This window comes from Lygodium microphyllum, chromosome 15 (assembly GCF_053477565.2).
Source record: "Lygodium microphyllum isolate KBCC chromosome 15, Lygodium_microphyllum_v1.1.10, whole genome shotgun sequence".
Classification (NCBI taxonomy): domain Eukaryota; kingdom Viridiplantae; phylum Streptophyta; class Polypodiopsida; order Schizaeales; family Lygodiaceae; genus Lygodium; species Lygodium microphyllum.
In genome coordinates this window covers 115,433,797-115,449,024 of record NC_141149.1, presented here as the reverse complement: position 1 = coordinate 115,449,024, position 15,228 = coordinate 115,433,797, and the positions used below count along the sequence as shown (strand labels likewise).

Genomic DNA, 15,228 nt, shown 5'->3' with positions numbered 1-15,228 from the left:
ACGGCTCTAAATCTACATTAGTCTTTAGAAATTCCTCCTCCTCCTTATTTATTATTCCTTCTACCATGTTGATTGTGTCTGCATTGTGGTGAGGGAGGGCTAACATTTTTCAAGAACACAGTGAATTTATGCTAATTCTTGTGGATTGTGAGTTTGTCTTTATTCGAGTTCTGGGTTGCTTTGCTTTGCAAAACCAAGGCCTTCCCAACAATAGGTTTTAATCTTTGCATGTGTGCTTCATGTTTAATACAACTAATGAGACTAAGAATTGAATTGTATTAATTTCCAAAAGTACATACCATATAATACCAAGTGGTCTCACCCTTTGATGATTCACCATTTTGACTAGGAATGGGGATCTTTCCAATCTATCAATCCTATTTCCTGATAGGTTTCCAATGTGATTATATTGACACCAGATCCACTATTGAATAGGAAAATTTGGATTATTTGATCTTTGCACCAAACGTGAATTACAAGAATGGTCAGATTAGACTGTGAGCCTAGTGGTATTGGATCTTGTTGGATTCTTTGAATTATCACCCTTACAGCATTAGCAATCATAGATGCTCCTTTAGATTTTGATAACACTAGTCGCTCTGGTTGAATCATCTTCAATAGGTGATCCTTGAAAGTTGATACAAGATTCAAGAGATCTCCTAGTGGAATAGTCACTAGCGCCCATCCAGTTGATCCTTTGGATGAGTTTGAAACACTCGAAATTGCTAGCATGTTCCCTTCTATTGTTGTGGCCTTAGAATTATTTTTTTGGCTTGTACTACCTCTAAGATTGGTCTTCAGGGTCTTATCATGTCTTTTCTCAGGATGATCTTCCTGACTTTTCTTATACTCCCTACCAAGATGATTGTCAGGCATATGATTCTTCTATTTGCTAGGATAAACCTCTGGTTGCTTCCCTTTGTAAAATCTAGGGTGAGCATCTAGATTCTTAGCTTCACTGGGTTGCAGATCTTCTCTCGCAACAACTGGCTTGTTTTTCTATTATTTTGGGGTTGGAACTACCTGTCCATATTCCTTATGGAATTTTGACTTCGTAGACTTCGAGTCATTGTCCATTTTGGGGTTTCGGTGACTACATCCTAGGTGTGGTTTTATCTTCATATCTTCTTGTATTCCCTATGCTAGTGGGGTATGTGCCTCCCACTGCCAATTAAATTGTAGAGAATTCATCACAATGCATATACCTTTCATTCTAGTCAGGGTTTTAGCATCTTGATTATCCTTGTGCTATGGAGAATTTTTCACCAGGCATGAGCTACTAGACAAACTTTCGGGTCAAACTTTTAGACTAGAGATCAACTGACAAATATTTCTTCCTAGTCAGGCAGATCTCGTGTTGACCATCCTAGCACATGATGGAAAACTTTCTCTTGCTCTATCCATGAAGTGCCTATGGGTTTCAATGCGGCTTCTTGTATGTTTTCCTAGATTAGGTTACCACATGAACTTCTAGCTCCATCAATCCTTGTTTTCAATGATGTTGCCTCCAAGCATGGGCACTAGGCCTTGTCCTTGCCTTTTCTAGACATCATGTACTTAAGCTTCTAGGCACTCAGATCCTCAGTGTCCTTCCTACATACAAAAGAAATAATGTTTAGAGAATGGCCAAAAATTTCATCAGTCTCTTCCACCTCTACCACGCATACCATGACCACTGCCAAGTTGTTGGTACTCTTGATTTGTGTAAGTGATTATGAGTGTTTAAGGTTGATTGGCTAAAATGGTGGTCCATTGGTTGGGAAAGGATGCTTTGTTACCTTTCCATCCTCCTAGACAGGTCATCTAGTACCTACCATTGTACTGAGAGTACTCGGTGTTATGAGTGGCCATGTTACAAATACTACACCATCTCTAATTTAGGCCGCATTTAGCATGAATGTGGATGCGGTTATTGTATTGTGTGTACCATAGGTTTTTAACCTCATTTTTTCTAGTGCTTTTTGAGGTTTTCTTACCCTTATCCTCCTTTTTGTTCTTGCTAGGCTTTTTCTCTTTCTCCTCCTTAGAGTCAATTTCCTCACTATTGGATTCTGCCTCTAGATTGAAATCAAAATCAGAATCACTAGTGTCATAACTTTAGTTTTTTGGGCCGACTTGGTGGATTTTTTCATTTTTCTAACTTTTTATTCGATAGAAATTATTCTAATGTGAGGGTTTTCTTGTAAAATGGGTCTTCACTATTACCAAACAAATCATCAGAAGCAAAAGCTCTCTTGATTGGCTTATTGAAGCCTTGGACATACAAGGTATTCAACATCTAATATTTGGGTCGGGGGCATTTGGGATAATTCTAGTGTTGAGGATGGTGACCTTGGCTATATAGGCTTGGATAGATCTATTGCTCTTCTTAAGATTGTGGAGCCTTTCTAGCTTCTCCGAATCCATTCGGTCAGTTTCAAATTTAATATGGAATGTAGTGAGTGCACTATAGTAGATGAATTGACAAGGAAAACTACTAAAGCAGTGAATACAATAGTAAATAAAGTCTGCAAAATTATGGATAACGCTTGGATGGTAGAGGAAAAAAACTTTAGGTGTTGTGGCTTAGCTTTAGAGGTGTTCTTGGAAGACTTATATGTACGGGAATGGCTAACAAAAGGGAAGCATTTTTGAACACTATCCAAGAGAGGTGAATAGTTTGAAGAGGAGTACAAAATAATTGAAAGGTAGGCATGTGTTTATTTTAAATGATGGATATATTCGAAAACATGCAAAAAAGAAAAAAGGGGCCCCATTATGAGTCATCAATGATAGAGTTATGCAATTACAAGTAATGAAGGAGTTTCATGAGAGTCTATGGGCTAGCCATAGATGTGTTTAAGGAACATTTGAGAAGATTAAAGAAAGGTATTTGGTGGTAGGAAATGTATAAGGGTGTCTCATGTGCAATAATAAAATTTAACATTTTCATATGTAATAGAATGTAACACTTGTTGGAATTCTACTATATATTTGATTGTACATGAACATAATGGGGTAAAAAACATTCTTATATTTTTTAACTAGAGTATTTTGAATACAATTCCAAATAGAAATGAATAAAATAATGAGAAATCTATAATTTTTTATGGGATGATATAAACTTTATGTTAAATATGGAAAAGTAGACTAAAATGTCTCTTTTGTGTGACTAGGCCCATAGAATAACTAGCAACAAATAGAGTCATTGTAGGATTATGCCCTTCAACAAGGGTTGTAGATTTGGTGAAAAGTTGGTTACTAGCCCAACTTTGGATTCTAGAATATACTTTGTGAAAATGCATTCTCAAATTTATTTGAATGCATAGTCAAACTTGATTATAATCTTTCTTAATAACAAAGAGTGATTCTCTATCTTGGCTTTTAGTGCTCCCTAGCTATCGATAGAGCACCCCCATGGGAGATCTATGTGGAACTCCTTTCCTTCTAGTTTTTCTACGTATAAGGTGTATAGGGGACAAAGTTGAAAGGGCACAATCCACATTCATGCTCCATTTTCGAAGTTTGTGCATTCTATGTTCATGATTTTGACAATAAACCTTTACATTATCACTTTGGATCTTATTGTCAGATAAATGAGTAGGTGTTATGATAGTATTGTGCTGGCAGTAGAAGTCTTCATTATTCAAATCTTGTTGATCAAGAAGTTTTGATGTGCTTTGTGTGCATTGGTTGTTTGATCTAGGTGGCAAAATGAATGACATGTCCCCATGAATTTTGATTCCTGCAAGCTGCTGGGAGAGAACAAAGAAAAAAAATGAGAAAGCATCTAACACAAAACCACATTGAATATCTAAATGTACTCTAGCTTTATACTTTTTCATAGTTATAATCTTATCTCCTCATACTTCTAGCCATTGTATTTTTTCCACAATTTATAGAAGAGATTAAACTTGTATGGTATTACATTTTTCATCATGTTCCATGCATTTAGCACAACTCTATGTAGATGGATATATGATGCCATGAGGAAGAGGTACCACTCTCACAAGTCACTAATTATTGATAGCATGTAATGAATCAATATTACCAGCCAAAAGGGAGATAAGGTGGAATCAAAAGAAATACTCTTGAAATCTCAATTTTAATATGCTTTCTATCTATAAGTATAGATAGAAAGCAAGATAAGGTGGACTTTGACATCTCAACTTTGGCATGCTATCTATCTATAAGCATATATGGGGCACTAGTGGATGGTGACCAAGTCTTTAGAAGAAATGAGTTAACTATGTTAATTTTTCTTTCTAAAGACACTAATAAAATATTTAAGGAAATACTAATTTATGACTTAATACCCCACCACACATATGTTCATTGACTCAAGGGACATTAACTTGAGGATCATGTATTTACACACACCTTAAGGCATATGTAGACCCCACTATCTAGCTTGCAATTGCAAGCAAGTGCATAAGAAGATAATTTAAAAAACATATTCACCAAGATAAAGATATTTGTGGCTACATAACTGCCATGTTTGATGACTTGGTGTAGTTAATCTAGAACCCTCACTTAGACCTAATTACATGGACATGCATAAGCTAAAGTGATTTGCATGTGTCCTAGAGTTTAATGATACGTCTTTTGTTATCCTAGTGATAAAACCTTTAACAAAGCAGGACTTAAATCTACATAAGCAAAAAAAAAAAGCTAAACCTAAACATTGAAGCACCACACACTATAAGAAGGGAATGGGGGTATAACAATAGTCATTTCCAACACAAATTAGCGGTGTCGCTATTTGCATCGCAAATGCAACGCAAATAGCGATGCCACTTTGAGAAAAAAAAGTGCTGAAAACCAAAGCATGACATTTTGCCACAAAGAGTTTGAGAGAGAGTGAAAGAGAGAGCGAAAGAGATCATGGCTTTGGAAGGGAGAGGGAGAGGAAGAGAGAAAGAGACTTATAAGGACAAACCATCCCTCAGAAAGTTCTTAACACTTCCCACTTATCCCACGTATACATCACATGTTTCGTACGTCGAGCATGGCGAGCTTGACAACATGGCATGCTCAAAATAGATCCACAGATGGAGTCCAATGAATATCAATGGATTCACATGCATGGAGTCACATTACCTCTACCTTTCCAAGCTTTGCATGAGAGCCAAGGAATCGGCTCGTCTCGCTATGGATGGCGTGAACCCATTTGGTCTCCGCTCAACTTCGTACAGTGTGTGACATGTAGTCCTTGTTAACTACAACATTCTGCCATGACTTTCTATGAAGAAAGAACACCTGATCCTTAGCTTGCTCATTCCTGGGTGCTACAAAGTCAAGAATATAGACATCTATCTCTATCCATTAGTTGATGAGCTTAAGATTTTGTGGGAGGAGAGGTTCATCGTGGAAGATATGAGCAAGTGCGATGGTCGACAGTCTGCCAATATACGAGCCATTCTCATGTGGACCATGCATGACTTTTCGAGATTCAGAGAGTGCTCACGTAAGTAGGCTTCCATTCTTGTTGGTGATATCTAACATAGCTCGTTCAAGTTTGTGTTGACTAAATAGGGGTGTTGGGATAGGTCTGGTTACCTTAGGTTATCGTGCATATCCATTGTGTGGGCCACAATTAGTAGACTCTTGAAGGTCTCAAACTATGAAGAAGATGGTATATCAAGGACACACCGCTTTCTTGCTAGAGAATCATGAACTAAGAACACCATATTGGGGAATATGGGAAATTTCCATAAGTTTGGGACACGTGGTCAACTCTTTGGATTTGTCATAACTTGAACACTATAACTCCAAATCAAGCGCTCTATAGCTCAATAGATTCCATTTTTCAAGTGCTTTCCAATTATAGGTACATCATATAGTTTTGAGAAACTTATGGGCATGTTATCCGGGTGCCACCTTTTTTGTATTCAAAAAATGGGAATTGGGAGATTCCCAAACTCACTAATATTGTGTTTAAGGGAAGGTTTTCTTGGACAACCTCTAGTAGGAATGAACACCCAAAGCTGGTATGAGTTGCAAATGGTTTGCACAGAGTCACATCCAAAAAAAATGTGCCGGTTCTCGGTTTTCTATGAGTTGCCATATTGGACCCACTTATAGATCAACCACTTATTGGAGCCTATGCATAGTTTCAAGAATGTGTGTAGCTTACTCTGGGACCACATCACAAGAAAGAGAGACAATGCAAGGGCATGAATGGATTTGAAGGAGGTAGGTAAGATGGAGGAGCTTTGGCCAAGCGTTGATGATCACTTGCAACTACCTTTTGCTCCTTGGGTTCTGTCCACTAAAGAAGAGCACTTATGAAGCAAATTATCAGGTCTATTTGCATCCCAATGGGTATGATGCGTTCCCTTAGATCCGCTTTTTCTAAAGACAGCCAACTATAAGGGATAAAATCCCATGATTGGCATAAGATATGCCAAGTTTGTACTCACCTATGTATTTTGCTATTTAGTGTCTAGTCGATGCTCATAATGCTTCTTCATTTGTGGTACTTTGTACTATTGATCACAATTGTGGGATGCCTCACTCCAGAAATATGTGGGGCCTTATAGGTTGTCAAATTTTGTGCAATGGATCTCATAGAAGGAGGTTAAGTCATCCTCTATTGAATCCGCAAGGCAGGGGTAGTGGAGATGGTTTGTCTCTTTGGGAAGTACATCCCCACCAGCATGCTCACGATACAAACTCACCTCTTAGTACATCTTGTAGATGAACTGGAGCTTGCGAGACCCGTCCATCCATACGCGATGGATGTTCTTCTTGGAGTGCTTCATGAAAACCTTGAAAGGCTTTGTGCAACAACGAGCTCGGCCAGAAGGTAGCATGGCTAAAGTTTTGGCTGGCTACCAACAATGGATTTAGACAACAGTATGCTATGGTCCGCTGAAGGACAATGATAGATTGGCCAAAGATGTGGTAGTTGGAAATGGGGTAGGAAAAAGAATGGATGCTGCAATCGAGAATTGTTTTTTTATGTTGCACCATGCATCCATAGAGATGTGGCTTGCTAGGTACGAGCAAGCCAAGAAAGATTGGGAAGAAGTGTGATCGAAATTTTGATGTAGTATGCACCATCGACTGATTCGATATCTTGAGCAAATGCTTCGATTTTAGTAGACGAGGTCGACACTCCAAATCAGGCCACCCAGATAGAGGGAGTGGTTCTAGGGGGGTGTTGTGGAGATGTGGATGTTGTGAGCCCACGATTGGCTCAAGATATAGGTGCTACTCCTCGCTCTCATAGAGGTTCAAGAGAGGGTGGCTCAGGTGGGTGTTGTGGAGGCACCAATGTAGTGTCTACGTCTCATCATTTTGGTGGAGACGTGTCACCTCTAGGATTTGTCAAACCTATGGAGACATCTACACCAGTGACTCCAACTTTTGCTCAAGCTGTCTGTAGGTGGCACCCCTAAGGGTGCTACTCCAAGAGATACCACCCCTGTGGGTACACCAGATGTATAGGGGTCTCCTGGTTATGCCTAGGAGTGCAGTCATAGGTGGGAGAGGACACTCTGTAACCATTGCTATTAGTATCACAAATTTACTGCGCGCGTCGCTCTGGCATCGCAATACGCGTCACAAACTATCACTATATGCGTCGGTATTTGTCGCTATTTGCATCGTAAAACCAACAAAATTTGCAATGCAAATACAAACGCATATAGTGACGGTTTTATGGAGATGCTAATGCCCACGCGTTTAGCGATGACATGGAAAAAAAATATGAACATTTTTGTCGCTTTGAATGTCAATATATGAGGCATGTATCTTGTAGTGACATTTAGCTCAAACCTATATGGAAAAAAATTGAATTGTGAAAATATAAGTAATAAATTTTAAAATATCTCTCTTATTTGATAAATTATGTCCCTCCGCCCACCCTGAAGTGTATCTTAGATGGGCATTTAAGATTTTGTAGATGAAAATGAAGTGCACTTCTTAAGTTATTGGTTCTTGTTCATCAGAATGTCACATTGCATAAGCAAACTACAGCATACAAATGAATTGGGGTTTGGAGCTAATTGAAGACCACCAAAAAACATGTATGATTGCTTTAAAAATGGAGTCATGTAAGACCAAAAATGTTAAAAATAGCTTTCATAACTAGTGTACGGTGTATCATCTAATGGTTAAATGATGAGGCTATAAAGTTAAGGTTATGGATTGAAATTCTTTGTTAATTTGTGTAATTTATGCTTAAAGTTTTTGAATTTTCCCTAGATGAAAACTTTTGCAATAGGTTTAGAGTTCAAAAGGACAAATTCCCTTGTTGGCCCAACTCTCTTATAGTTCATAAATCTTAAAATTCACCCCAAAGGGAAGGTGCAACTCTGTTTCAAAAATGCTAATCTAGGGATAAATTTAAGAAATTTGAGATAAAAGCTAATAGTGATTTGAATCCATAACCATAGCTCTACTTCCTAAATTTTTAACCATTAAACACACATAATACATCTCTTGTGAGAGCTACGATTAACTTATTTTTTCTCACATCTCTATTTCTCAACATGGATGCCTAGTCCTAGTTTCCTCATGTGTTACCTTGTACTAACTCATCCTAGTGTACTTGTGCATTGTGACATTTTGAAGAATGATTATGATTCATCCAAAAATTGCACTTCATTTTCCATCACATACCAAACTCTCTTCTTTCTTGAATGTCTTTATGAGATCGCCTTGACTCTCTCTCTCTCTCTCTCTCTCTCTCTCTACCTATAGCATCATCAACAAACAATGCAACCTTGCAAGTGTATGGTTCTAAAGCAATGTCTATTGCTTCCAAGGCTATATAGGTTTGGATCCACATCTTAGGGAAGTTACTATATGCATATCCTCTACATCATGTGCATTCAAGGCCTATTTATAAATATCCTCATGTAAGTTACTCATGAATATATGTGTGCCTCACGTGGGTTCAAAATAATGTATTTTTAAAGTACCATTTTTATAGATTTTTTACATACAAAATTGTTTAATGCAAAGGGGTTATTTAAAAATTGAATAGAAAAGGGTTATGTTTTATTCAAGAAATATTCATAGATAAGGATATTTATAAATAGGCCTTGAACACACGTGATGTAGAGCATATACATATAGTAACTTCCTCAATTATAAATAGGCATTGAACGCACGTGGTGTAGAGCATATACATATAGTAACTTCCTCGAGTAAATATCCTTATTTGTGAATTTTTCTTGAATAAAACATAACGCTTTTCTATTCAATCTATAAATAACCCCTTTATATTACACCCTTTTGTATGTAAAAAATGTTTAATAATTGTATTTTAAAAATACCTTATTTTGAACCCATGTGATGCACATATATATTAATGAGTAAGCTACCTAAGATCCACATATAGAAAATCTTCTCCATCACCTTCATGGCATTAATGTTGGGAAATGGTACATTCATAATTGGGCCTTAAAGGCATGGAAATCCTCTTTGAGTTCTACGCTCACATACTCTCCTCCACAATAGCCCCTATGCCACCTTCATTTGCAAATTCCATCCTTCAGAGAATGATCTCATGCTTGTAATCCATATTATCATTTTTTTGGATAAGAGGAGCTTATTATCCTCCTTAGTCCCCTTACTTGATTCACTTCTTCATAGAGCAAGGATTTCCACTTTTTACTTTTTTCTTGCCCCTAGATAATCATGTAAGGTGGTAGAAGCTCCCTTACATGATTGCAAATAACCCACAATAATGTAGATGTTAGGGAAGTGAAGGTGATGATTTTGGCATTCTAGTAATCATGGAGAGGTATCACACAAGCCTTGCTAATATAATAGCATAGTTTGAAAATTTGTGAAGTTGCTACACTTTTTTATGTTGTGGTGGATTGAGAGGTTGGAAACACATGGAACCTATCTAAGTAAAAAAGAATTATTTGTGGTTCAAGTTTTTTTAGCAATCAATATTTGGCAAGGTCGACTATATGCAAGACTTTATGTGGTAACCTATTATTCAAAGGTAGCAAGTTGTTACTCTTGCTCCTTATGCAAGATCTTATGTAGTGACCTACAATTCAAGGTACCAAGTTGCTCATCTTGATTAGGAAATATTATTTTCTAGTACATTGCACAAAGGATGTGACAGTACAATATGTACATATACAACCATATGTATTAGCACTAGAAGCTCAAGAAACTACATCCATATAGCTCTAAAAGCCTATGGATGATAGTGGATATTGCAAAAAAAAAGCACTATAAGCTCAAGCAACTACATGCATGTCACCATTAGAAACTTAGGCATGTTGGAATGACTTATTAGACATACAATCATTGGATTTAAGGACTACATGAGACTCAATGTCACAGTGAAATTTGACCATCTTCTTGGGGTCTTATTGGCTCCTTATTTGCTAAAGCTTTAGCATGCAAATTGTCATGCAATGCAAGATATATGTACTTAAAAGCATTAATCAATATGCATTTTGATCCAACAATATTCCTAATGAGCTAACGTCTCTATCTCCCAAGCACTCAAGAAAAGGGGATTCTTGGAAAGAAAAGTAATCATTATTGTTTGGCAAGATTGCAATTTGAGAACTTAGCCTTTTTATCAAGGAATGGAAATAATTCAATGCTCAATTTGTGTGTTTCTATGAAGGCCCTAAGGGGTTTTTGAGATAGTTTTTAATTAGACTTGTAAGGATTGATGAAACAATATAAAACTTCATTTCCTTATTTTTAACTACCTTATTATAGGAGAGATATGTAGTTTTATAGATGTTTCGTGATTCCTAAGTTTGTTTCTTTCCTCGTTTCGTTTAATCTTGAACAAGAGTATTGGGATCTCAACTATTTTGGCGGCCAAGATGTAAAGACTAATGGTGTAGAAGAGAAGTTATGACTATTCTTGAGAATCAATATATATAACTATCTAAATTGATTGATTTGCATATTGTATCCCACTTCTTCACTTTGATTATATAATGGACATCGGAGATTCATAATTTATCTCTAACAACTATCAAGCCCATACCATGAAAGAAAAACCAAGCATCACTCATTCAACTCATATGTTTGACTAGTTTGGTGCCAATTGACCAACTCAAGCTCTTTCCAATCCCACTAGTTATAAAATCTAAGAATTCCTCTCATTGATAATCCTTACCTTACCCTAACTTGATATTGGAAAGTTGCTCAGATAGCTTATACAAAACTCTTTATCCAAGCAAATTTTTCCATTAAACAGAATTGGAAATACTAGCTTAATGAACATGTAGACTCACCTACATTCCATTCATGATAGACACATGACATAGAGTTGACACTCCAATCAAAGTGGGACATGATCTTCTCTAAATTATCACATGAAATAGTGATTGTCATCCTATTGCCCAAGCTTATTGGAGGCACTTAGAAATCAAAATTCATACCAAAACACCAAACAAAATTGAAGGAACATTATTTTATATAAGCTTAACTTTGTTACAATAGGGATATCAACAAAAGACTTGCTATACTTTCAAACCAAAAAGATGACAGAATTGGGGTAGGAATGAAATGAGATGAGCATTAAAGTACTCCCAAATTTATGTAGATTAGTCATGAGTTACCTTGATGGAACACATGATAGATATGGCCTTATCGTCTATGAGTTCCCCTGATGGACCAATACTCACTCAAATGCATCACTTGGAGCTAGGGCCTTATCGTCTATGAGTTCCCCCAATGGACCAGTACTCACTCAAATGCATTACTTGGAGCATTGCCTTTTCATTGATCAAGGAAGGAATGAGATATGCAACCCAAGTCTACAATTACTGCATATAGGTGACACACCATCTAGGTGACACACCATCTGGCATCTAATCCTTTGTGTCTTGGCCTTACAATCAAGGGCCTTACTCGATGACACTAGCATGCCCTGAAACATCTGCTGCAATCGGCTTACAATGGACCTGCAAATCCTTTGCAATAGGCTCATGACAAGTCTCAAAAGAATCTCATCTCCTTTCGACTCATGCCTCTGGAATAACTACCTTCCTTCCGATCAGGACCTTCCAAGCCAGCTAGTATGGCGTCCCCATTGATCTGCGATAGCTGGCCCCCTTACATGGATAAACCAACGATGGGATTCGAAACCCAGATTTCTTATCATTTCTTCTGCAGATAGATGTCTTCCACAGGCATGGCACTATGTTAATCTGCCGGCCACCCTCCTCTATCTCTGTTGAAGATTCCCAGGACCTTCCAAGCCAGCTAGTATGGCGTCCCCATTGATCTGCGATAGCTGCCCCCCTTACATGGATAAACCAATGATGGGATTCGAAACCCAAATTTCTTATCATTTCTTCTGCAGATAGATGTCTTCCACAGGCATGGCACTATGTTAATCTGCCGGCCACCCTCCTCTATCTATCTGTTGATCTTCTGCAGATAAATGTCTTCCACAGGCATGGCACTTTGTTAATCTGCCGGCCACCCTCCTCTATCTATCTGTTGAAGATTCCCAGGACCTTCCAAGCCAGCTAGTATGGCGTCCCCATTGATCTGCGATAGCTGCCCCCCTTACATGGATAAACCAATGATGGGATTCGAAACCCGAATTTCTTATCATTTCTTCCGCAGATAGATGTCTTCCACAGGCATTGCACTATGTTAATCTGCCGGCCACCCTCCTCTATCTATCTGTTGATCTTCTGCAGATAGATGTCTTCCACAGGCATGGCACTATATTAATCTGCCGGCCACCCTCCTCTATCTATCTGTTGAAGATTCCCAGGACCTTCCAAGCCAGCTAGTATGGCGTCCCCGTTGATCTGCGATAGCTGCCCCCCTTACATGGATAAACCAATGATGGGATTCGAAACCCGAATTTCTTATCATTTCTTCTGCAGATAGATGTCTTCCACAGGCATGGCACTATGTTAATCTGCTGGCCACCCTCCTCTATCTGTCTGTTGAAGATTCCCAGGACCCCCCCATCGGCAGCCGCCTCGACTGCTCTTCCCATGCATACGTAAAACCACACAAAACCCCCACGATAGGTCAATTACGTGCACATCTTTCTTCTCTTCAACACATGCATACGTAAAATCTTAACAAATCCCCAAGATAGAGTGAAGTGCATGCACTCTTGATGTCCAATAATAAGTCTCTCACAAAAGTATGTCCTGGGCATCATGCCCATGCCACTCGACCATCCTTGCCCACCTCTCAACCATCCCAAGGTACTTGCACATTGTACGTCACCACTTTGAGCAACACATCCATACTCAAAGTTACAGATGTCCATCCACCATTCAGCCACCCATCTTGTCTACACACAAAGGACGAACGGATGCTTCTGGATTCTACAACCAAAATTTTAACACTTCAACCTAAAACTGCATTAAGTACATCCAAAACCTACATATGAATCATTTACACCTTTCTATAGTCCACACCCCTAGGTCAAATTTCCACAAAGTGCAAACAATTCCCCCACATCAAATGAAAAGATTACATCCGACCCATGCATGCTAGATATATTACCCTCTTTCAAACCTAGATACATCTCCTAATAGCTTTGGATTACAACCAAATACATGCATCACTTGTCCTCACATCTTTCCACAACTTCCATCCCATAAATACATGTTGATTGATGTCCATCATCCAACCTTTCTAATATGTTTTCTTCATTGCTAAGCTTTGGTGTTTCATTTACACTTATTGCATTTGATTTAAGCTCATCAATGCCATTTTCATGCATCAATTTTTTGTTCCAAGTGCCCTATATCCCTCTGACCCAAAATGGTAATCTCATATTCATGGCCACTCATCTTAGCTAGCTCAAATAGGTCTCCATGCATAGCCTCATTATGACATATATCACTCTTATCAACATCCCTTCTAGTACTAGAACTTATCCACTCCACTTCCTCAAGAACCTATCCACATCTTTTTCTGCACTTATGCAAGGAGATCACAACCAATAATTGCCATGGCTTGAGTGTGTTAATAGGTTGGACTTCAAACATTACACTTTCCATATATTAGGATGAGAGAACTCCTTAGCAAGGGCACCTAGGAGAATCAACACTTGGCCTCTAATAGCTAATTACCAATTTGACACCACACAAAAAAGACCAAGGATCCACTCTTGGCACATTAGTTTGACTAGGTTAGTAGCAAGCCAACTCAAGCTCTTTTCAATCCCCATTGCTTATAGCATATAACAATTAGTCTCCTTCATAATATTTGCCCTAACTTGATGTTGTAAAGATACCAAGGTAGCTTATATAAAGCTCTTTATTTGTAATGAATGAAGCTGAGAGGAGAGATGAAAATGAGTTGAAGAGAGAGAAAGAGAGAAGGAAGAAGAAGAAGAAAGACTAGAAGAGGAGAGAGAAAGATAGAAAAGAGGGGAGAAAGGAGGAAGCCATGGAAGCCAAAGCTGAAGGTGAAGAGTACTGGGTCCCTTACATCTTATATACCTCGATCAATGTGATTGGGTGTCAAACCCCTAGTTCCCATGTATCTTTCTTGTTACAATCCATCCCTACCTTGAAAGTTTTTGCCCTAAAAAACAAAAGAAAACTAGACGAGCTTGATAGACAGCAGGCTAAGGAGTGGGATGTAGAGTACTACTTGTTTCACATTACAATGAAAATGTGTGGATGAAGTCTATGGGCAGCATGCTATCCATTACATGCAACTTGAGGTAAATCTGCCATAACTTTTGATAGGCTACTCCAAATGGGGCATGCTGCATGTCAAAATGGAGCTTAGGATGTGTACTTTTAGCCCATGTAAGAAGCACATGGATGGGATTTGGGCAAGGATTTGGGCAGGTACAAAGCTGTTCTAAAATAGTGTATAGTTTCCAGGTAGGGTGTGGTCAAAAGGGGACATAACTTGCTAGTCTTTAGCCCATTAGGCATCTTACAGGTGAGGAAATTCATTGACAATAGTGGCTAGATGCCAAGAGGCTTCTTTGAGGGGTAGGCCTTTCCATTTGATTTGGTATTTGTTGATGGATCAAGATATTAAGTGTTTATCTGGTTGCCCAATGATTGCCTCAAGAATGTACTAAATGATATTACCTTCTTGGTCTATGGGAGGAAGCTCTTCTGCATAGTCCATTGAGGTGCCAATGAAGGGCTTCAGCTGTCTGACATCAAACACATTGTGAATCTTGGTGGTAGGGGGAAGCTCTAATTGGTAGGCCAAGTCACCAACTCTCTTGAGGATCCAGTAGGGGCCATAGAAACAATGGGTCATCTTATTACTACTGCATTCTTTGAGAGTGGAGTAATG

At 38.4% G+C, this 15,228-nt stretch overlaps 1 protein-coding gene across 1 annotated transcript in view; it reads right to left on the bottom strand.

The window, feature by feature from the left end:
• Positions 1 to 3,081: 3,081 nt before the first annotated feature.
• The window catches only part of LOC148024944 (uncharacterized), a 54,909-nt gene continuing 42,762 nt past the window's right edge, over positions 3,082 to 15,228 (bottom strand). Inside the window, exon 4 of the mRNA XM_087694628.1 lies at positions 3,082 to 3,734. Within this exon, the coding sequence (XP_087550754.1) occupies positions 3,378 to 3,734 (357 nt within the window). The 3' untranslated portion in view covers positions 3,082 to 3,377. The remainder of the gene's footprint in view (positions 3,735 to 15,228) is intronic.